This window comes from Cervus canadensis, chromosome 12, assembly GCF_019320065.1.
Source record: "Cervus canadensis isolate Bull #8, Minnesota chromosome 12, ASM1932006v1, whole genome shotgun sequence".
Taxonomy (NCBI): Eukaryota; Metazoa; Chordata; class Mammalia; order Artiodactyla; family Cervidae; genus Cervus; species Cervus canadensis.
Window position 1 is genome coordinate 28,858,630 of NC_057397.1, and position 23,634 is coordinate 28,882,263.

General features: G+C 42.7%; 1 protein-coding gene across 5 annotated transcripts in view; it reads right to left on the bottom strand.

Annotated features, from left to right (window-relative positions):
- Positions 1–296: 296 nt before the first annotated feature.
- The window catches only part of PDE7A (phosphodiesterase 7A), a 103,564-nt gene continuing 80,226 nt past the window's right edge, over positions 297–23,634 (bottom strand). For all 5 annotated transcript variants that reach the window (XM_043483051.1, XM_043483048.1, XM_043483050.1 and 2 more), the window contains 10 exons: positions 22,693–22,844; positions 20,882–20,945; positions 15,158–15,253; positions 12,792–12,892; positions 10,639–10,770; positions 10,346–10,437; positions 7,400–7,544; positions 6,402–6,498; positions 5,620–5,700; positions 297–2,118 (listed from right to left, as the gene is read on the bottom strand). In XM_043483051.1, the coding sequence (XP_043338986.1) occupies positions 1,910–2,118; positions 5,620–5,700; positions 6,402–6,498; positions 7,400–7,544; positions 10,346–10,437; positions 10,639–10,770; positions 12,792–12,892; positions 15,158–15,253; positions 20,882–20,945; positions 22,693–22,844 (1,169 nt within the window). In that variant the 3' untranslated portion in view covers positions 297–1,909. The remainder of the gene's footprint in view (positions 2,119–5,619; positions 5,701–6,401; positions 6,499–7,399; positions 7,545–10,345; positions 10,438–10,638; positions 10,771–12,791; positions 12,893–15,157; positions 15,254–20,881; positions 20,946–22,692; positions 22,845–23,634) is intronic.

Sequence of the window (23,634 nt, forward strand, 5' to 3'; positions counted from 1 at the left end):
CGAGGGTCTGAGGTTCCCACCGTGGGAACAAAGGGCTGTGGAGACCAGCGGGTGGGCTCAGAGCTGACTTCTCCAGGCTGTTAGGACTCAGCCATCCATTCCCTGGGCCTCAGCATCTCACCTGTGAGGTGCAGGTGACAGGTGAGCCCACAGGATGATGCCTGCAGCCAGTGACACCTGAACAAGTGTCCTGTGAGCTAGTGCTAGAATTGAGGAGTGGACGCTTAGTTTTCCTGGTAACTTTGCCTTATCCTTTCCCACAGACTGACTTATAAGGTAAATATCAAAGATAAAAATGTGAAAAGATAGGTTTTATTCATCAAAAGTGAACAGCAACAGGCACATATTAAAATGAGTCTGGCAAAGCCTTTTACAAATGGCTTTACACTCAAGCTTTCTCCCAAGAAAATGGCTGTTGCGACAAACTGTAAACATAATTAATAAACAGTCTTTTACAGTAACAAGGGAAATACAATGGAACTAAAAGAAAGCACCGGTTTCTCTTAAAACTAGATTACAGTTGTGCTTACTATACATAAAACAATTTAAAACAAATTACAAAAGTGGAATGTTTGTTAAATTTAAAATTAGTCCTTAGATTTTTTTTTTTTGTCCTAGAAAACATCTGTTCACATCAAAAGGCCCGTCGAAGGGGAACGTTTCATCAAAGGGAGGGACGAGAAAACAATGCACTTTTTTTTTCAAATCAAAACAAGAAGTTTGGTCACTTAGCTTGGTGCATAGTTAAGGCATCTGGCGTCTGGAGCCATCATCTCTCACAGCCGACCTCCCTTCCCCTCCCATGTGTGGCTGCTCACTACGTCACATTCTACAATAATAAATAAAAGCCGACGTCTCCGGTCCTTGCCACGTGGATAAATAGAACACATGCACAGTCACACATGCACAAGCGTGCCCCAAACACACATCCACACACACACAACATACCTCTCACTCCCTGCAGCGAGAGGGACTTATAGTACCCTTGCTCTGAAGGACACACTGGCCCATCCCACTTTATTTCAGATTGGCAATACCCTGAGCTGATTATGGTGTTTTAAACATTCCACCTTGTTTTTTTTTTTCTTGCATGTGCAGGTCAAGTGTACAGTAGTGAAAACAACATGCAATGTCTTCACCGCGGAATCATAATACAGCTAGGACACTGGGGTTCTGCCCTGCCCGCCCCAAATTAAAAATGAAAGAGTTAAAAAAAAATTGCATTGCCAAACAGCACTGGAGTGAAAGCTTGGCGGCACTCTATGATAAATGCTCAGCTTCCAGTGCACGAAATAAAACCAGAGCAAATGGGAGGCTTTGGTGGCATTCGAAGAAAAAAAAGGCAAACGGGGAGGGGGAGAAAGAGCTGCAGTTCTAGGTTTGATCTTCAGAATTCTTAGTGGTTCCTTCACAATCATGCTCCAAGGCAAATTGAGAACCAATATTTCAAGAGTTGGTTTGTAAACATTGAGTCCTGCCAGAGGTGCAGACACTGGGCACTTCACATTTCCATTTTCTCCGAGAGAATCAGTGGAAGGTACAGATAACACACTGTTTGCATCAGGCTGGTTAAATTCCGAAGATTGCTGAAGGCTTCAGTTCAAGCTTCACGATGATGCTTCGAAGAGCAATACCTCCTGCAAAAACTTCCTCGCTTATTCCCTCCGTTTGCTCCTGCCAGGCGCTGCCTCTTCAAGGTCTCCCACGAAAAGCCAAATGCATATTGCTGTAGGTTCGGGTCTTGTCGTTAACAAGTGGGTTCAAATGATCCAACAGAGGAAATCTTGGAAACAAATAATGCTGGCATCATTCATTTCCCTTGGCAGTCAAGAGTAAGTTCTCTCACCTCAAGACCCCGTTTCACATTTCTAACAACCTCCAGGAGGCATCTGTCCACTGGTTCTGGGGGTTAGGATAACCGGTTTTCCTGAGGTAATAACTGTGAGCTCAACTCCTCGAACGTAGCATCAGTGTCCTCGCTGCTGGACTGTTCCCTCTGCAGCCCCTTCCAGCTGGCTTTGTTCAGCCCCACGTGTCCGAGCATCGTCTGGGACAGCCTGGTATTGGAGAACCGGGCCCATTCCGTGAACAGAGGCTCCACGAGATAGGTCATAAAACCTGAGGAAACAAGGAGAAAAGGCCTCTGTGTGTGTTCTGAAACTTTCCAAGGTCGATACAGCGTTTACTCTCTTAAGTCCTATTCCAGTACTATCTAGCTCTTATTTTTCTAGACGTGTGTGAAAATTTACATACCTTCTCGAAGAATCTATGTAAGCAATGTAATGAGACTTGAAGTGAAGGTGAGCTGACAAATGCAGCACATCTCTTCTGATGATTCCTCTCAGCTGCACCAACCACATCCTCCTATTAACGTTTCAGCAAAACCGTGGTGGCCCTGGAGCCGGGCTCAGCGGGTCCGAGGGCTGGTTCCCGCAAGACCGCTAGAGCTAAGGGGGTCTCCTGGGCTGCGGGTGACAAGACCGGAACCGAGGTGCAGCGGCTCTGCTGTCAGTGGGGGGTGATCATCACCCCTGGTCATGAGCACAGGGGGCCTTCTATGTATTCATACCTCAGAATTTATAAAGCTAGAACTCACGACACCATGGCTTCCCTGGTGGCTTGGTGATAAACAATCTGCCTGCCAGTGCAGGAGACCTGGGTTGGGAAGATACCCTGGAGGAGGAAATGGCAACCCGCTCCAGTATCCTTGCCTGGGAAATCCCATGGACAGAGGAGCCTGGCATGATACAGTCCATGGGGCCACGAAGAGGCAGACACGACTCAGCAACGAAACGACAACATGACAGCAAGTACGAGTCTAAGAAGAACACAGACTAATTCAAACCATCACTGAAGCGAACACTGGAAGTGTGCTGGGGCTACCTTATGGACAGCTCATACAAGCGATCTCCCTTAACTCAGAGAAAAGGAAAGGCGATGTCAGGACAGTCTGCATCTCGGGGTTACACAGTTCTCGAGCCCACACTGTATCTGACTTAATAATACCACACGGTATCTTACACAGGGTGAAAGAAGCCTCCTTGACAAAAGCAAATATGACATCATCTTCCTAAACTTTTGATCAAGGACACGAAAATATACATTCAAATTCTATCACCGTTAACAGTTTTTAAATTTTTTTCATCTCTAAAACTTTCTTCTCAGGGAAAGACTCTATGGACCACAAACTACACATGGTCCACTTAGCCAACAAGAAAATCTCACTGGTGGGACTTCCCTCCTGGTCCGTGCTCCCAATGCAGGGGGCCTGGCTTTGAGCCCTGGTCAGGGCAGTAGATCCCGCATGCCACAACCAAGAGTCTGCATGGTGCAAGTAAAGATCCCACATGTTGTAATGAAGACTAAAGATCCTACAATTAAAACCTGGTGCAGCCAAATAATATATATATTTTTTAATGTCACGGAAATAAAGCAGTTAGCACCCACTACTTTTAATCAGAAAAGTCATGTATGGTCTGATGGCTGAATTTTAAGGGTACCAATTCTGGTCTCTGAAGTAGCAGTGACGATACTGGAAACATGGCTTTCTTCCGTGTCTCCCATCTCCACACGTGTTAACTGAGAACGTACTCTACGCCAGGCACTGCTCTGGGCTGGCCAGGGCTCAGCAGGGAACAGCTGAGATGTGCCTGCCACGAGGAATGTTCTGGTGAGGAGAGGACACGAGAAAAACGTCACCCCTGTGGTGAGAGAGCATTTCGGCCTCTGGCAGCGGCCACCCTCATACCCCCGGTCAGGTCGAGCCTGCGCCAGGAGCCCCGTCTTTTTCTAGGTCAGGTCATGAGCAGCCGGGCTCTTGTACCCAAATGTAGGACCTTATTACCACCGGTTTCACAGGGTCCATTTTCTTTTTTAAAAATGGAATAGCATTCAGCCTTTAAAAAAATTTTTCTTAAAAACAAATTTGTGGCTGTGCTGGGTCTTCGTTGCTGTGCAGGCTTTTCTTCAGTTGTGGTGTGCGGGCTTCTCATTGCAGTGGCTTCTCCTGTTGCACTGGCAGGCGAATTCCTAACCACTGGAAGGCCTGGATCCCTGGTGATTGCCCCACCATTCCAACCGGCTGAGAGCATCTGCATCCTGTTTCTCCCATCCAACAGACTAGCTGTCTCTCCAGGCTCTCCGTTCCCTGGGATTCTCTGAGGTCTTAAGCACCTGGTATCAGCACCCAGGCTGGGGCCACAGACACAGCCGGGAGGCACCCTGGGCTCACGAGCCGTCCACCCACTTGTGAATCCACTTCTCTGTCCCTGCCCACGCGCCCCTCTCTCTCCGTGTCCAGACACCAGAGGGCACCGGGTCACGTGCCTGACCCTCACCCAGTACACGACAGACCCAGGGCTCCAACCACAGAAGAAAGCCTATCGACTCGACATGACTGCTGCTTACTGACGGCACCCTGGCTCTGGGTAACTGCTGCTTAGCACAGAGTTTATTCTAACAGTCCCTTGACTTACCCTAGAAGAAGAATCTCTCCAAGTCCCACTTTTTCTTAGGATCTGAGGTTGCAAAGACCAACACCTGCTAACTATAAACTGGGCAAACTGGAAGAAGAGGAGCCCAGCAGCGCTTGTCTTGGGTGGCTGTGAGTCAGGAGCCACCCAACCACTTGTGAGTCCACTTAACTGTCCCAGTACAGCCCACGTGCCTGGGACTGCTGCCTTCACACGGTTGTGGCTGTGTGGAGCCCGGTGGAGTCTCAAGTTGCTGAAGGTAAATGAGAGGGCGGGTGCTGGGGAGACGACTTGAGGCCAGGTTACAGGGGCCTGTGCGCAGTACTGCAGAGTCAGCTTCAACCAGCAGGTGGCGCTGAAGAGCCTGAGGTCTCGCGTGTTCACTGGCAACCGGGTCTAGTGGTTCCAGAATGATTGTTTCTTTCTATTTTGGGGGGTGGGGGTTGGGGGCTGGGGAGAGGGTGCTGCACTGGATCTTCATTGCTGTGCATTGGCTTTCCTCTAGTTGCAGAGAGGAAGCGCACGGGCTCTGTTGCCCTGCAGCACGTGGGATCTTCCCAGACCAGGGATCAAACCTCTGTCACCTACATTGGCAGGCAGATTCTTAACCAATGGACCACCAGGGAAGTTCCTATTCTTTCCATTTTAGAACAAAAGTTACTGCAACCTGCTCTGCTTCTTTTTTAACTATTTAATTTCTGGCTGGGTCGTTACTGTGCACGGGCTTTCTCTAGTTGTGGTGCGCGGGCTTCTCGTTGCAGTGACTTCTGCTGTTGCAGAGCATGGGCTCTAGGCACACGGGTGTCAGCGGTAGGGCTCAGGAGTCGTGGCACACAGGCCTAGCCACCTCATGGCATGGGATCTTTCCCAACCAGGGATCAAATCTGTGTCCCCTGCAGTGGAAGGCAGATTCTTAACCACTGGACCAGCCGGGAAGCCCTGCTCTGCTTTTTATCAACTAAAATCAAATGAGAGTAAATTATAAGGGTCCAAAAAAAAAAAAAATTCCAGGAATAAGATTTCTTAAAGTATTTAAAAATTAGAAATAAGCATTTTAATATTTATATTTCAGATGTACCTCTCTTCCTGACAAAATTAAAGTCAGTGGCATTTTAAAAACCAGTTATATCTGAGTATGTATAGTTACCAATCTGGATGTTGGCAATTGATTCAGTTTGACGATCGCAGAGTGGACTCACACCCAAATGATACTTTTTTTCTATATCTCCTAGAAATTTAAAAAAGAGAAAGATAATTCTTTATGTGGAATATACCTTATTGGTTAAAAATATAATTAAAGTCTTCATCTTACCTGTAAATTCCTTAGGAAAAATGTAACATACTTAATCCTCATGAGAGGACGCCTTCTAAATTAGTTCTTTTTTAAATTTTAAGTTATTCACACATAGAAAAGGTTGCCAAGCTGATAACCTATTTCAAATGGAGAGGGTGGAAAACTTAACTAGATGTTATCCCAGGATTGTAATTCTGTCACAGCATTTTAGTTTAAAACAAGATTTCTAAAAGGAAGATGCATGGAATGAAGATCTTTATCTTTCTGGCTTTAATTCACAAAAATATGTCCTATGGCCACACCCTTCACATGGGACAAGGATGGAGCAAGGGTAGGACAATCTTTCTGTGCAGCAAAACTTCCAAACTTGCTCTGTGTCTATTCATAAATGCACACACATCAGATCATTTCAAAAGACAACCACTGATTTTCAAAACAGGCCCTCAATTTGTGCATTATTGGTTCTACGTCCATCTATTGTGAACTGTCGCTAAAACTATCAGGCACCTACTGCTAGACTCTACAGTTGTCTAGCCGTTATTCTGTCTAAGTTATTTTAATTGTCTATGTTATTTTATTCATATGATGCTAAAAAATGAACAGATGATCACTCAATACTCAATACTGTAACTTGCCTTGATGGAAGAATTCCTCTGTTACTTTTTCACTCCACTGCTTGCTTAATTCCCAGGTCCGACATGGGTTACAAATATCGGCACACTTCAAAGCCATCTAGCAAGCAAAACATTGAAACTGTCTTAAGAAAAAAAGTAAAATTTCAAATGTACTAAGTTTAAATATACTCTAATAGTGAGGAAAAGAACACCTTAAAAAAGAAAAAGAAAATGTTGCAATAGGACATCTATTATCCTTTACACTGAGTTTGGGGCTTTCCTGGTGGCTCAAATGGTAAAGAATCTGCCTCCAAGGCAGCAGACGTGAGTCTGCAGCAGAGTCGATCCCTGGGTCAGGAAGATCCCCTGGAGAAGAAAATGGCAACTCACTCCAGTGTTCTTGCCTGAAGAGAAGCCTGACGGGCTCCTCTGTCCATGGGGATGAACAGAGTTGGGGTACAACTGAGGGACTTTCATTTTCACACTGAGTTTATGATACTGTTAGTTACAGCAATCATTTTATAGAGGTACTGAAAGCCTGCTAACCAAATTGAACACGCTTGATAATTCCAGAGAGCTAACACAGAACTGTATTAATCAGAAAGCTACAAACCAATCAGTCATTTCTCATTTTTCATATGTGAGAACTTGTTAAAATGCTGTTTGGGACTTCCCTGGCCATCCAGTGGTTAAGACTCTGTGCGTCCAATGCAGGGGCACAGGTTCAATTCCTGGTCAGGGAACTAAGATCCGGTGTGCTATGCGGCACAGCCAAAAAATGTAACCAAAAAAAAAGCTGCTACTGTTGACTGGTACTGCATCTTGTAAACACTGTTTTTGTTAGAAATCTCAAGTGTGAAAAAGACAAAAGTGATGGCCCTTTCCTGAGCAGCCTTCTGCGATGCTTTGCAGACCACAGCTTGCTCTCAAGATTTAACCACTCAGAGAACTACATGAGAATATTTCATTTTTATTAACAATCTGCCCTAGAAATATAATTTTTCCAGGCCACATTTTACCTGTAAGACCAAATGTCTATGCCTGGCATCTTCCAGATGTAGATCGCCCTTGTCCAGATGGGCCCGAAACAAGGACAAGTATTCATTCTGGCGGCTGATGTCTGTGGCCAGTATCAGAGCGCCTATCTGAGCCTCCATCTGTTGTCTGGAAGTAGAGAAACAGAGAAAAACAAGGCTTTCAGTTGAATAGCTACTTCTTAATTATTTTTCCCTTAATCTTAATACTCATAAAGCTTTACTGAGCTCTAAGATATTCTGTCATTCAACTTTTAACCTACAGCAAAACACGGGTTTTAAGGAATGCATTTTTCAGTTCAGTCACTCAGTCGTGTCCGACTCTTTGCGACCCCATGAATCACAGCACGCCAGGCCTCCCTATTTTTAAAACCTACAAGAATTGATGCTTTTGAACTGTGGTGTTGGAGAAGACTCTTGAGAGTCCCTTGGACTACAAGGAGATCCAACCAGTCCATCCTAAAGGAGATCAGTCCTGGGTGTTCATTGGAAGGACTGATGCTGAAGCTGAAACTCCAATATTTTGGCCACCTCATGCGAAGAGTTGACTCATTGGAAAAGACCCCGATGCTGGGAGGGATTAGGGGCAGGAGGAGGAGGGGACGACAGAGGATGAGATGGCTGGATGGCATCACCAACTCGATGGACATGAGTTTGAGTAAACTCCAGGAGTTGGTGATGGACAGGGAGGCCTGGCGTGCTGTGATTCATGGGGTCGCAAAGAGTCGGACACGACTGAGCAACTGAACTGAAAATGGTCAAACCAAGACCAAGAGAGCTTGTGGGGAAATACCACTAGGCAAACACTCTGAAAGGAAGGCCTTAAGGTGGAATTATGTGCCTTAAAAAAAAAAGTCTATGTACAATTGACATGCTGCTTGAGAAAATTTTTTGCTGTGATGTAGGGAACAACTTTGGATTCTTTGTTGGTGCCTGAGATGCAGGAGGAGGGTCAGACGGAGGAACAGACTATTCGACTGCTGACTTCCGCAGACATGAGAAGATATTTCTGAGTAAACCCTAATGAAGCTCCACCAAGCAATGTAATAAAGTTTAGATTCAATCATATTTTCAGAACCAAATTCAAGAATCAATTATCTGTAAAACTATTCAAATTTTCTGAAAGGGAAAATGTAACATGTTAACAAATATATCATCTAAAAAGCTTTCTCAAGTCAAATAGGAAGAATGTTTAAAAATTCCTTTTGTTTCAATGGGCCATCGCCAATGCTTTCTTTGTATAATGATCAGTAAAGAGCTGATCATTATAGATTAAAAAGTTCACAATATCAAGTATTAAAGCCCTAAAGAAAGAAGACAGAAAAGGGTGCGACTGTGTAGTAGAGTCCTGCTTTTCGGTTTTTATTTGAAATAAATATGAGGATTCAACAGGGTTAACATCAAATGCAAAACATGATAAAAAGGGAATCATAAAGCGAACAATTTAATCCATCTTATTCAAGAAAAAGAGCACTTATATATACTAACAGCAGTTAGTATACGGTGGTTTAAATAGTTTTTATAATATTTGTACGACAACAAGAAACAATTTTACTTACCAGAAGTATTGTCAAACTCCAAATGGTAGCCATGAACACAGACTTAAAAATTTTTTTAAAAGTCCACCTTTTTTCTTATGATCATTACCAAAAACCGTTGTTTTATACAGTTCTTTTAAATTGAGAAAGCGAAAGAGAAAGGAAAGAGCAGTGACAGTAACTTAACCCTTGACATCCTAACACACTTTTACGTTCCCCTTTCTCTAGAATTAGGCAGTTGATATCCACTGACACTGTTTCCCCAGGTCACCTTCTCGAGATGAGACACCATTAAAAGCTTTTGTTGGTGGACCAATGACATGAGATTCTGCTGACAATACCACGATACTGCACTCCTCTATGTTAGTGCTTTATGTTAGCTTTTCACATGGTGTGTGTGTGTGTGTGTGCGTGCGTGCACACATGTGTGTACTTAGTTGGGGGTGTGTGTGTGTGTGTGTGTGCATGCATGCACGTGCTTAGTTGTTCATTCAGTCGTGTCCGACTCTTTGAGAGCCTATGGACTATAGTCCTTGAGGCTCCTCTGTCTGTGGAATTCTTCAGGCAAGAATACTAGAGTGGGTTGCCATTTCCTCCTACAGGGGACCTTTCCTGACCCAGGGATCAAGCCTGTGTCTCCTGCATTGGCAGGTGGGTTCTTTGACCACTGAGCCACCTGGGAAGCCCCACTCAAACGGCCTGCTTGACATCAAATGACAGTGATGTCTGAAAAAAAATTAAGTTTTCCATTCTTTCTCTTCATTATTTTTCCTAAAACAGATTTTAATGAATCTATTTCTTATACAGATTGCTTACTTTCTATCCAATTTACCTTTACATTAAGGTTTTATTCAAAAAGAGTATAAAATGGAACTATGTAATTCTATTTACATAAATAAACGGTAAACATGACTGAGCCACTGTGTATCGGAGTGCATTCTGTAATATCTGTGGATTGACCCTTCATAAAAATTCACTGAAAAAAAAAATGCTACTGACTGTACTTCAGAATAGGTGTAAATTACTAAAATTTTGATGCAAATTTGTAAAATAAGATAATTTACCCCCAAACTGGGGCTTCCCTGATGGCTAAGATAGTAAAGAATCCACCTGCAATGTGGGAGACCTGGGTTCGATCCCTGGGTCAGGAAGATCCCCTGGAGAAGGGAATGGCAACCCACTCCAGTATTCTTGCCTGGAGAATCCCATGGACAGAGGCGCCTGCTGGGCTACAGTCCGTGGGGTTGCAAAGAGTCAGACACAGCTAAGCAACTTTCATTTTCACCCCCAAATTGTGGAACATCTGAATATAACATAATCTTAAAAACTTTAAATAACTATTTTCCAACTTAATATCCACAGTTCATAACTAATTAATTTTGTCTTAACCTACCTGCTTTCTAATGGCATATGTGAGAATAAACCGGATTCTCTCAATAACCCCACTGCAGATCTCCAGTGGTGATTTTCCAGAACTGAGGTATTCTACCAAAAAAAAAAAAAAGGACAGATCTGAATTAGCAAAGGGTAAGTCTTTTTCTGAACATAGAGCAATATTTCTAAGTAATATCAAGCTGGTTAAAATTCTAACATTCACTGAGAACCGATTTACTTTCACTCCTTTAAAACGTGACCCATTTTCTAGAATACAAGAATATTAAACTTTGAGGAAGAGCTTGCACTCACCTTGTATAAAGTTGCCAGGTAATGGTTAGTTTTAATGAGGAAAGGTTGATTAACACCTGGATGATCCAGATCATGAGTGGCAGCTGCAATTAAGCTCAGCAAGACGTCCCAAGGAGTTACAGAGTTGGCAAGCTAGACAGTGGAGAGGAATAACTGATTACAGACGTGTCTGCAACGACCTGTACCATAACAGCTGTTCTAAACCAGCCCTGAGTGAGACTGTCCACGGTCTCCTCCCCTCATGTTTCTCTGACTGTCCCTCCAGGCCAAGGCGTGCCTGCCACGCGCTGTCCACTCGTGCCCCTGGCGGCAGGCGTGCTGTGATGCAGTCCCTTGTCCACGGGGAGGTCATGGACCCGGCTCACCTTTACACTGCTTCATTTGAAACAAGCCTAACTAAAACGACAGCTAAAGGATAAACCATCTTTTTGAGTGTTTTGAGTGTTTGAGTGGTGACAAGTTTTTAAAATAAGGATGATCAGGGCTACACAGGCAGACAGTGTTTCACATCACCACTGCCAGACGTGCACGGGTTAAGACGGCGTCTGCACCCCTGTTCACTCCCCGCACACTCTCCCCTCCGGTGCCCGGCATCGCTCCCCTCCGCTCCCCAGCCCTGGCTTCCGGCTGGGCGCGGCCAGTGGGAGGGTGAGGCCCGCAAGGCCCATGGACTAGGTTTACCCCCACTGCTCGGGTCCCCTGGAAGGCAGCACTTGGTTCCATCGGCCCACTTCCCTGGCTGTGTGGGAATGGAGTACCAATTTCTACCACAAGACTGTCAAAGAGAAACTTTAGGCTTGGCCCAGAGTGTTTTTTTTTTTCTCCAGAGTATTTTTTTACAGTTTAATTTAAAAATTGGGGCAGCTGGGTGCACATGCATAAAACATATCCATTTTATCACTGTATATGAATGATGCCACAATAAAATCGGTGTTTTTTAATTGGGGTATTTTCACATATTCCACGATCTCTTGAAAAATCAGAAGAGTGGCACCCACGTTGCTGTCTTCTCGGAGTTGGCATCAACTGGCACAAACTGGCCCTGTCAGCCTGCTTCCCTCCCAACATCTAGCCGGAACTAAGACCCCAGGGGAGAGGAGTCTAGAAGCAGGCCTAAGGGTGGGCGGATGTAATTTCACCAGCTCCAGAACAGGAAACGTCCATGAGCAAACACGGCTTCCCTTACATCTATGGCTGATGACCCCCAACTCAGACTTCTCTGTTTTACTGCAGACTCCTATCCACCTCTTCACTAGATCCCTCCGCTTGGATATGTTGGCAGGCACACATATAACCGCATACATCCACAATGGAGCTCACCATCTCCCCGGCCCTCTCCCCCTCTACCTTCCCTCCCTCGCAGCGATTCCCACCCGCCCCTCTGCGGCCCAGGGCGGTGTCCACCCACCTCTCTCCCGACTTCACCCCCCAGAGGCATCCAGACACCACATCCTATTCATTCTGATTTCCGAAGACCTCACCAACCGCCCCCATCTCTCCTGCCCCAGGGCTACAGAAGCAGCCCCCAACGGGCAGCGTCCTGGTTGCTGGTCTTCTCTGTTTTGTTCTCCCTCCACAGCCAGGACGGTTCTTTTAAAGTCTCCCACTTCACTCCCACAGCTCCCTACTCATCATCATTGGACACGACACCAATGCCATCCCTGCCCTCACGGAGCTCAACGTAATCGCCAGATGACTTGGCCCTCACTTGGGCTTTTGCAGCCTTGCTCTTGACAATCACCTCGACTCTCTAGCTTAAAGTGTGATTAAAAATACAGCCACATTTGGAAACTTGATCCAGCTACATCTCATTCCTGAGAAGGAAGCTTCTGAGTCTGATTAAATCACCAACTTAGGGCTTCCCAGGTGGCTCACTGGTTTAAAAATAAATCCGCCTGCCAATGTAGGAGATGTGGGTTTGAACCCTGAGTCGGGAAGATCCCCTGGAGGAGGAAATGGCAACCCACTCCAGTATTCTTGCCTGAAGAATCCCATGGACAGAGGAGCCTGGTGGGCCACAGTTCATGGGGTCATAAAGAAGTGGACGTGACTGAGTGACTAAACAACAAAATCACTAACTTAAGGAAATGTTTGAAATTAAATCAAGAGAATTTTCTCAGGGCTTTGGCTGACTGTAAATGTCAGCATCTTACCTTAGGTTCTTTCAGGTAACAGTGCATGGCCTGAGTAACATCGGCAGCGTGGACTGCATTGTGGTAAGGGTTCTGACTGTGGTAATCTTCTTGAATCATCACTGCATCAAAGGAAAAAAGACCCCAAATTTAATTGCAAACGGGAGGCATTTACAAGCGCAAAAACCGCAACAATTATGTATTTCCCACTTACCCTATTCATGTGGCTATCAGCTAACAGTTCAATTCAGAGATGATAACTACTTCATAACTCACATGAACACCACTGTGACTAACTCGTTTGAAACTTTTAAAATGAGAAGGTATTCATGTCAAATTTATAAAATTATTTTCTTCTTTTCTTTTAAAATGTCAGTCTCATTGTGTCAAACTCCTTTGACTGTTGTTTACTTTAAAAAGAATTTCTTAGTTAAATAAACGGAGTACAATTCATTCAACAAATACCTATTGTGCTAGGTGCTGTTGTAGGAACTATGAATTCATTAGAGAACAAAAATCTTTGATGCAATACTAGTACAGACGTTGGGGAATGTGGGTGGATTCCAGGATGCTTCATCAGTGAAGTGAGTTTCGGATCTGAATTAGTTTTTCAGGAGTGCGGGAAGGATGACCTGTTAGTCCGCCTCCTCTGCTAGTGTTGGTTACGCTAACCATGAAAAAGTAGACGAGGATGAGGGGTCCAGCCAAACCCACCACCATGAAACCTGCGCCAGGGCCCCAGCGGCCCTGCACTCAGTCCAGTGGTACCCGGTGCAGTGAGCCAACCCCAAAGTGGTAAACGAGGACACACAGTGAGGGGCGAAGAGCACTGGAACTCTGTAGTGACTCTGATTCCATCCTTTAAAATAGCTTTTTAAATGCTCTCGTTAACATCTATGTTTGTATGTGCTTTTATAATTTATGTATTAGTACATATTACAGACATACAATTTATAAATAAATATGCATTAGAAGTCTCTCAAAAAGTCCTAGATATCTTCTCTTAGTTAGCTACTTAAGAGGAAAGAAAATAGTCTCTTCTTCCTTAAAAAAATAAGAAAGAATCCTTACGCTAATTTTCTTCTAACACATTTATTTGGTGAAAGACCCCAATTTGTTTCTTGGCACAGTGCTCTTAAATATCACTGTGCATATTAAAACACACTTAAAATAATCCTTGGAGGTTGCTGTCAAGAGATTTCAGGGATCAGGAAAAGAGGAGATCCAAGTGCCACGTACCTGATCATTTAAGGTTTTAATCTTCGAGAAGTGAGGAAAGGACAGAAGTCGTGTTGTCTTTGTGAGACAATTGTGGCTGACATGGGAGACTGTGGGCAAAGGGGCTCCAGCTCCTCACCGGGCCCCTGGTGCCCCCACCCATGGCACTGGGCCCTCACAGCTTCCCCACCCAGAGGTGCGGTGCCCCCTCCGACCGGCTCTGGCCATAGGGTTGTGGTGGACGGGAAGGTGCCAGCGTCCAGCCTGGACTCTGGGCACACCAGCGGTCTCCTGAAAACTGGCCACAGCACTTTGAATAAGCTCAGCTTGTTGTAAAATAATAATTTTTCCAAAAAAATATTATTTTATTTATTTCACTGCATTGGATCTTAGCTGCAGCATGCAGGATCTAGTTCCCTGACCAAACCCAGACCTCCTGCATTGGGTGCGCTGAGTCTTAGCCACTGGACCATCAGGGAAGTCCCTATTTTTTGTTTTTAATGTGACTCTGTTATGGTGCCAAACTCCGCTGCCTCCCTTTAATTTAACAGCAGACCACAGAGAGCTGAGCTGGGTCAGGCCCGGTGCCCCTGGGGAGGGCCCAGCCGAGGCCCACGAAGCTGCCATGCGGCTCATCCCGTGTCCAAGGCAGGGACGCAAACAAGCTCAGCCAGACCAGGAGCGGCCCACAGACTCAGGGCTCCATACATGTGTGTTGCTCCAAAATACTAACTTTGGGGTGGTTAGTTTTAAAGCCATAGCTGATATAACCGAGAGAAAAGGTAACAGTTCAGTTCAGTCGCTCAGTCGTGTCTGACTCTTTGCAACCCCATGAACTGCAGCACACCAGGACTCCTTGTCCATCACCAACTCCCGGAGTCCACCCAAACCCATGTCCATTGAGTCGGTGATCCCATCCAACCATCTCATCCTCTGTCGTCCCCTTCTCCTCCTGCCCTCAATCTTTCCCAGCATCAGGGTCTTTTCAAATGAACCAGCTCTTCGCATCAGGTGGCCAAAGTATTGAAGTTTCAACTTCAACATTAGTCCTTCCAGTGAACACTCAGGACTGATCTCCTTTAGTTTTAAAGCCATAGCTAATATAACCAAGAGAAAAGGTAAAAAGTTCCCGTATAAATATTACTCTCAAATGGGTTAGAATCACTTACCTAAAAATCTACGAAGTTTCATCATATCTAAATGGAAGTACTCAATTAATCCATGGAGACTAAATAAATGAAAGGTTAAACTTACTAGACTATTTCCTAAAAAGAAAGAAGAGGAGACATTAGTAGGAATACAAGATATTAATAACATAACTGCACTGTGCTTTCAAATAAGGGTTTGAATATACAACATAAAGAGTACTAAGTCCTACTTGTTGTCCATCTAAAATTTACATCTTATCTTACCAGTTTTGAATTTAAACATCACATCTTTTTTCCTATTCTAAGAAAAAACTTTTTTTGGTTTTATTTTTCAAAAACCAAACAACTAGAAGATAAATAATTAGAATTGATAGAAAACTTTGAAAATTATCCACACTGAGTAAGTTTAATCAATTTCCCAAAGCACCTAAAACTTCCTTGCAACCATCCCCCTAACTGAGCAGGCATGTCCCAGAGCAAAGCATCTTGACTGCAAACGCTGTATTATTTAACAATTAAATAGACTGTATATTTAAAGGTGTGTGAGCTCATATATTACTGCCAGCATTCAGACAATAACATACACATGATTCTGTGTTCTCAAAAGAAATCTATGATTCTTCCAAACATATATATATGAAAAAAATAAGACCCAACTAGTTCCACAATGAAAATTTGTAGTCATAATATTTACAAAGAATGATAAAGGACTACTGGGCTAAACTAATCCAAAACTGCCTGAGTAACTGTTGAGAAGCCCATGGCTGAGGGAAAAAAAGCAAATTAACTGGAACAATGTTTGCATGAGCAACACAGGAAAGGATGTGGCTGCCAGAGAGAGCCCTCTTAAACACCACCTCACTTATCATCTTCAAACAGAAAGAAAAAAGCCATTTCAAATCTTTTACCTTTAAGAAGTGAAAAGTTAAAATGTATTCAAATTTTGGTAACACTCTACTGGTGCAAACATGAGCCCATGTGGTCTAGAATCAGGTGAAGAAGTGGGCTATGGTTCTATTTTTACTGCTCTAACAATCAACTTTTCTTAGGACAGATACACAGATATTTCAGAATGTATCATCAAGAAAAAATCTGATTTTTAAAAACTGAGCTGAGGATCTGAATCAACGGTTTTCCAAATAAGACATACAAGTGGCCAACAGGTGTATGAAAAGCTGTTCACTGATCACCAAGGAAACGCAAATTAAAACCACAACGAGGGATTACCTCACACCTGTCAGGATGGCTATTATAAAAAAGATAAGAGATAACAAGTGTTGGCAAGGATGTGAAGAAAAGGGAACCCCTTGGTGAACTCTTGGTGGGATTCTTAAGCTGGTGTAGTCACTATGGAAAACAATGGAGGTTCCTTAAAAAATTTTAAATAGAACTACCATATGATTGAGCAATTCCACTTTGGGGCACATATCTGAAGGAAATGGAATCACTATCTCAAAAAGATACCTGTACCTCTGGCTTCACTGAAGCATTATTTACAATAGCCAATGGCATCAACCAAAGGGCCCATAGATGGATGACTGGATAAAGAAAACGTGATATATATGCAATGGAATATTACTCAGGCATAAGAAGCAGGAAATCTTGCCTCATGTGACAAACAGACGGAGTTTGAGGAACCGTGCTAAGTGAAAGAGAAAGACAAATGCCACATGATCTCACCTCTATGTGGAATCTGAACCCAAACAACAAAGTCCTGAGTTCACAGATACAGAGAACAGATCGGTGGTTCCCAGAGTTGAGGGTGTGGGAAGGTGGACAAAGTGTACTGCATATTTCAATGTTACTAAGATAACAGATCTTAAAAATTCTCATCATAATAAAAAGTTGTAACTTTTATGTGTGGTGACTAGACCCATGTGGTGATTATTCTGCAGTATATACAAATAGTAAATCACTATGTCGTATACCTGAAGCGAATATAATGTTATATGCCATTTACACTTCAATAAAAAAAAAGGATGTATATTCATTCTCTATATTTAGGTTATCATAGATTCTCCCCAAAAGTGTTTCCCACACCTAATGAAATAAATGACTGATCTCTAGGGTCTAGAGTAAGTTTTAAGGAAGCTGCAGTCCAGTGGTAAAATACCCTCATCTGGAATTCAGGCAAATGGCAGTAAGAAAGGCATGCCAATGTTTTCCCTCCAAGAACCTCAGAGGAATCTGACAAGAACCAATCTGTCAAAGTGCACCACCCATACTAGAATGAAAAACTGCATGCAACATTTTTTCTTACTTTCAGTTCACAAGATACCAACTGACTTAATACCAGTGAGTAAGAATACAAGTCACTGAAATTTATTATTTCAAAGCAAGTGATGCTTAGTTGATATGTTACAACAAGAAATAGGCACTGAAGGCATTATTTTATATGAAAATGGAAACAAACGCTTTCTGGGAAAAGAAAATTTATAACTTAGAGAAAAGTTACCTTATACAAAGACATACCAAAGGGCAGGCCTGCCTAAGGCGTTATGGCTCTCAACAGGTTTCTGGATGGGACTCTACATGTAAGGACTGGGCTACGGCAACAACACGGGTCTAGCAACAAGGGCCCTCATGTGCCAGGTGACCTTCAAGGGTGACAAGCCCTATCTTGGTATCTCCTGTAACTTAACTCATTCCTGCAAAAGCAATATCTAATATATTCTGTGTGTGTGTGTATGTTAGTCGCTCAGTCATGTCGGACTCTTTACGACCCCATGGACTGTAGCTCACCAGGCTCCTGTGTCCATGGGACTCTGCAGGCAAGAATAATAGAGTGGGTTGGCATTCCCTTCTCCAGCAGATCTTACTGATACAGGGATCCAACCTGGGTCTCCTGTATTGCTGGTAGATTCTTTACCGTCCCAGCCACCAGGGAAGCCCAAATATATCCTACCAGAATATAACTACTTTCCACGTTGCACTGGACAAGCCAGGAGTCATCTGTCTTAGTGGGAATCAGAGCTTCTTCCCTGCCCTCCTCACAGTATCATTTGAAAAATCACCATAAGAAACATAGGGCACACCGGCCCAAGGAGCAAGAAGCGAAAACTATACACTTAGATACCAAGTACATGTAGCATCCAGGATTCATTCCAGGCTAAGCAGCTTTGAAAGGAAAGCAGATCCAATTAAATAATGCAAGTTAAAAAGGAACTTTCTTCTGCCCACTTGTTTCCCAATAATATCTCTTCCTATATAGAATTCTTTAACTTTTGGGTGACTGTAGTGAACTGAGTATGTATTAATAGGTCATCATCTGTAAAACAAGTGGGTAGTTAACCACGGATGGTTTCTACTAACCCCTAACAACTCTAAGAAGAAATCATTTGGCCACCTTCTTCACAAAAAAAGGGGTGAGATGATTAAAGAAGAGCTGGTGTTAGTTGCTCAGTCATGTCTGACTCTTTGCGACCCCATGGACTGGAACCCACCGGGCTCCTCTGTCCATGGGATTCTCCAGGCAAGAATACTGGAGTGGGTAACCATTCCCTTCTCCAGGGGATCTTCCCAACCCAGGGATCGAAGCTGAGCCACCAGCGAAGCCTACAGGCAAGCCAAGCGCTACCTAAGTTAACTCACGTGGACCAGTGGCTAGAACTTCACTGCCACTCTCATTCCACTCCCATCGCCACGCCCCCTGGCTGGCAGGATTCGTTCTTTTTAAAAATAAAATCTAGAGAAAAACAATCAACTATTTCCGTGAGTGACAAAGTGTCCAGGGGACTAAGAATAGGCTATGAGCTGTTAAGTGTTATGTGAGGTTAGACCTTGAAGGTGTTAAGGGCGGCACTGTATTATCTATATTTATCCTGAGATAAGGACTAAAGGAATATTTGTGGTGCACTAGGAAAGGGGAGTTTCCCAGATCTGGAAGAAGCTGAGGCGCCTATATTTTCAAAGAGCGAAGGCTGCATGGAGGGACAGCTATGTAAATGCGATTAGAGCCCTTTCTATGAGGACAGGGAGGGGCAGAAAGAGACAGAACAGGAAGAGAGAAGAAAAACAGAAGGTGGGCAAGTGGGAGGGAGGTTCCACCATGGAGGTGACCTTGACTGTCCTCACACTTGTGCCTGGGATGGTCTAGTTTATTTTCTGTGACAGACACAGACAACTAGAACATGATCACAAAGTTGTCTTCACTATGCCTGGCCCACACAGCTCAGAGGGAACGATGATGTGATACTAAAAAGCTTCTTCGTTATTGTTCAGTCACTAAGTCATGTCTGACTCTTTGTGACCCCATGGACTGCAGCACGCCAGGCTCCCCTGTCCTTCACCATCTCCTGGAGCTTCCTCAAACTCATGTCCATTCAGTTGGACCCATGCTATTCTCAAGATGACTATAGTTTGGTTTCCATATTTGGCTTCCTTGTAAAAAGGAACTTTATTCCAAAGTAAAATTAGGGGGAAAAAAAGGTAGTTTCAAAGTATAGCAGGGAGCCACATATTTATTTCATTCTCAACAGTGAGAACTTCCTCTCAGTGAACTTCCCACTCTGCTTCATTTATTAAAAAGGCAAAAGGGAGAAAGTCTAGTTGCACTATATAGGTACCACCAATTTTTTACGTCAAAAATTTTACACTAAATGAAAAATGATCCTCAAAGGGAATTTGTTCCTGTGCCCAAAGATAATAAAGAAAAATGAACCTTGGCTCAGTTGGTTAAGAATCTGCCTGCAATGCAGGAGATCTGGGTTCAATCCCTGGGTTGGGAAGATCCCCTGGAGGAGGGCATAGCTACCCACCATAGTATTCTGGCCTGGAGAATCCCTTGGACAGAGGAGCCTGGAAGGCTACAGTCCATGGGGCCACAAAAAGTTGGACACGACTGAGCGGCTAACACTTTTTTCACTTTCTGCCAAAGCAAAACAAAAACTCAGAAAAAGGTAAAGAAATCAGAATCACCTTTTTTTTTTTTTTCCCCAACACACTCATACTTTCCATAGATAGTGATTAGCTCCAAGCTCTCCCCCACCCCACCCCGCCAGGGAGAAGCAGTGTCAGAAGGACCTGCTCTCTGATCATAAGACACCATCTCTCTAAAGTGTGCATAGAAAGGAGAGCCCGAGAACCACAGCGAGAAGAACCATCTCTCAAAAGGGCGTCCATCTACCACACATCTCGGGGTATCGAAACTGGAATACAAGATTGGAGGATGTCATTGTACATGGCTACAGCACAAAAAAAACCCAAAAAGGAAACATCAAGAACCATGAGATACTAATGTTCACGTTGGGTTATTAATTGCAAGAGAAAAGAAGAATAGAAGTGTGTGCTCAGTCGTGTCTGATTCTCTGCAGCCCTGTGGACTGTGGCCCGCCAGGCTCCTCTGTCCAGGGGATTCTCCAGGCAAGAATACTGGAATGGGCTGCCATGCCCTCCTCCAGGGGAATCTTCCTGATTCAGGGATCGAAACCATGTCTCTTGCATCGGCAAGTGAATTCTTTACCAACTGAACCAGCTGGGAAGCCTCTTATTAACAGAAGTAGGTTTAATTAGAGATACCCAAGTGACAATGACAGTGATTACTTTTTATTACTACTAAGAGTGATAATCAAAAAGTAAAATTTTAGATGGATGCTCTAGGCTTACAGATCAGTCACTGAAGAAGGAACAAAATGATGCTCCCTCAGCCAGCAGAGGGCGCCTACACTCAATAAATGAAAGCAGCGGCAATCCCATCAATGCAGCAATCCTGAGAATACATTAGAGTAAGTCAAAGTCTTCACTTACCATTTGTTAGTCTATCAAATAGAAAGATATCAAAATTCCAATTTCCAACTTTTTCCAGCATACACTGAAATGAAAACCAAACATTCCTACTGTAATTTAATCTCAGTAACTTTCTCTGTCTTTTGTAGATAGTCCATAAGGAAGCTAACAAAAACAGAAAGTGGTCGCTTAAGAAATGCTAATTATCACTCTCCTTAATCATGACCTTTCCAAACAACTCCAAAATATGTCCAAAAGGATAAACTCCATTTGAAAAACAAATAATGTTTTCTCAATTGATAAATGTATAGGTAAGGCTGGTGTTCCTTTTGACTTATTCTTATGCTCTCATGAATTGTCAAGGATTACAATACCCATCACAGAAGTATAGTTCACACATTGCATGGTCTAGAAACTAGATTTTAAAAATCTAATAAAAGTTGTAATAGTTGAATACTTGCTACATTCCAGGTACTATTAAAAATGCTTTATTCTTGACACATTCTTACTATTCACACCAACACTATCATGTAGGCATTGTTTTCAACCCTCATTTATAGATGGGGAAAGAGGGGAAAAGTCATTAACTTGCTCAGCTAGAGAATCACAGAGCTGGGTCTTAAGTCAGGCGATCCAACTCTGGAATTCAGGTACCAGACACCTGTAGTATATACTACACTTAAATTATTTATTTGTCTTCTTAAAACACATTCCCAATTTATTTATTAATATTCCTTAAATATCCTAATAAAATAGCCCATAGCATTTACTACATAATTTTTAGGTTGATGGTTATTTCAGCCAAGCAAATAAGCCCCACAACAACTCTAAAAATCAAACAGATATTTTTACACCATGTCTTTGTAACCTGAAAATTTTGTGGACTTTATTTTCAAGAAAAAATTTGTATTTTGTACCCAAAAGTTCACTGTCATATATACATATATGGCTAAACCAGCATAAGCAATACTAGGTATTACCAGTAGAGATGATAACAGTCCTAACAACCAATGACACACAGACCAATATTCTCATTTGAAAAAGCAGAACTTGTGAACTTCTTTAAATTTAAAGAAAGTATGAGTACTTTTCCATTCATTTGTTTTATCAAACAGGGAAGCAAATGTTTTCACTTTAATGTAATCGTAGACTGAGTACCCTGGCCCCATCTACGCAAACCTACAACATCTAACCTGTAAGTGTTAAGTCAAAGAATACTTTTACAAATGTTAGAAATGTTGAGATTATTTAAAAATCCTCATTTAGTAAAAAACAACCTCAGCCAATTTCCACCTTCATTAAGATATTTCTTTTAAACTATATTAAAAAAAACAATGCTCACAGTCACCGAGTTTAAAAAAACATTTAAATCTTCCAAATATTTCACTCATACAAGAGATTATGAAAAAGCGTGACCGAAAGTCATGAGACTACCTGTGCTGAGTTTACTTTTAAACAACTGGAAGAGATCAACCAAGTCCCTTCTTAACTATAGTATAGAGAAATTACGTCAGACAATCCATAATATTCTTTCCAGCATTAGGATCCTTGTGACCTTACAGTTTAATGTTCCACTGATCTACTTGCTGTTATAATAAATGTTATAATGCTATAATACACAAAAACATTTTCATTATTTTAGTTCCTTGCTCTGTAATAACCTAATCAGAAGATGAACAGTTGCTCTAAAGGAAAAACCTATAATAAAAATTGAGTTCAACTGATTTCACATACCAAAAAAAGGCTATATAAAATCAGTACCATATGGGAGAAACAAGGCTTTGTTAAACTTATGTAAGAATCAATGTTTTCTTGAAGAAAGCTATACACACCTTGGCTTGTCCATTATAATCATCATCTAAAATGTTCAGAGAATTTGAAACAGTAGTACCACGAAAAAAGCGTGAAGATCTAAGATACCGCTGGAAACTTAGTAACCTTCTGATATTCCTTGCAGACACAGAAACTTCAATTTCAGATTGAGCTGAAATGAAAGGAGTAAAAAGGTGAGTAGAGTAAGTCAAAACTGTACATAACCTATTAAGAGCCCCTTCTAGTTACATACAAATATTTCTTAAAATTGATCAACTGTCATGCCACATTTCTAGGAAAGAAGAGGTACTTTATTTGATTTTCAATTAAACAGCTAAGAATGAAGGGGCAAATGGCCAATTTTATCAGCATTTAGAAACATAATGAGGAGTGTGGTTGGATTAATCACCAGTTTTTTCTTTTTTTTAACTTCCAAGAATGATCACCTCTCACTCTGCTGCTTCAATACACTACAGAAACACTACCGAGCAGGAAGACAAAACCTAGGTTCAAACTGTCCTTCACACTGAGAAACCAGGTCCCCAGTTACACACGAGACTTAGAACTCGAGCATCTCAAATCCTAACGAGGTATCATTTCAAATTTCTTTATGATAACTTTATTTAGAGGAAAAGGAGGCAGAATGGAGAATAATGTAGTTTGGATACTGACATGTCTTCTTTCCGTGAGTATAACCGTCATGTTTCCCTGCAGTGTGGGAAGGAACCAAAGTTTCTGGGGCACCAGACGAAATAACAGACTGTGGTTAAAAGCTATCTTGTAGGGAATGAAGACTTCAAATTCTATAAACTAACTAAATTCAGCAAAATGTTCACAATATAAAACATGAAAACGAAGGCTAAGGATCAACAAGTCAGCCTCTCTCATCTTAACTTCCATTAACTCTCCAAAGGTCGAGTGACAGGCAATCAAACACATTCTCTAGTGTGTGTCCCATCACT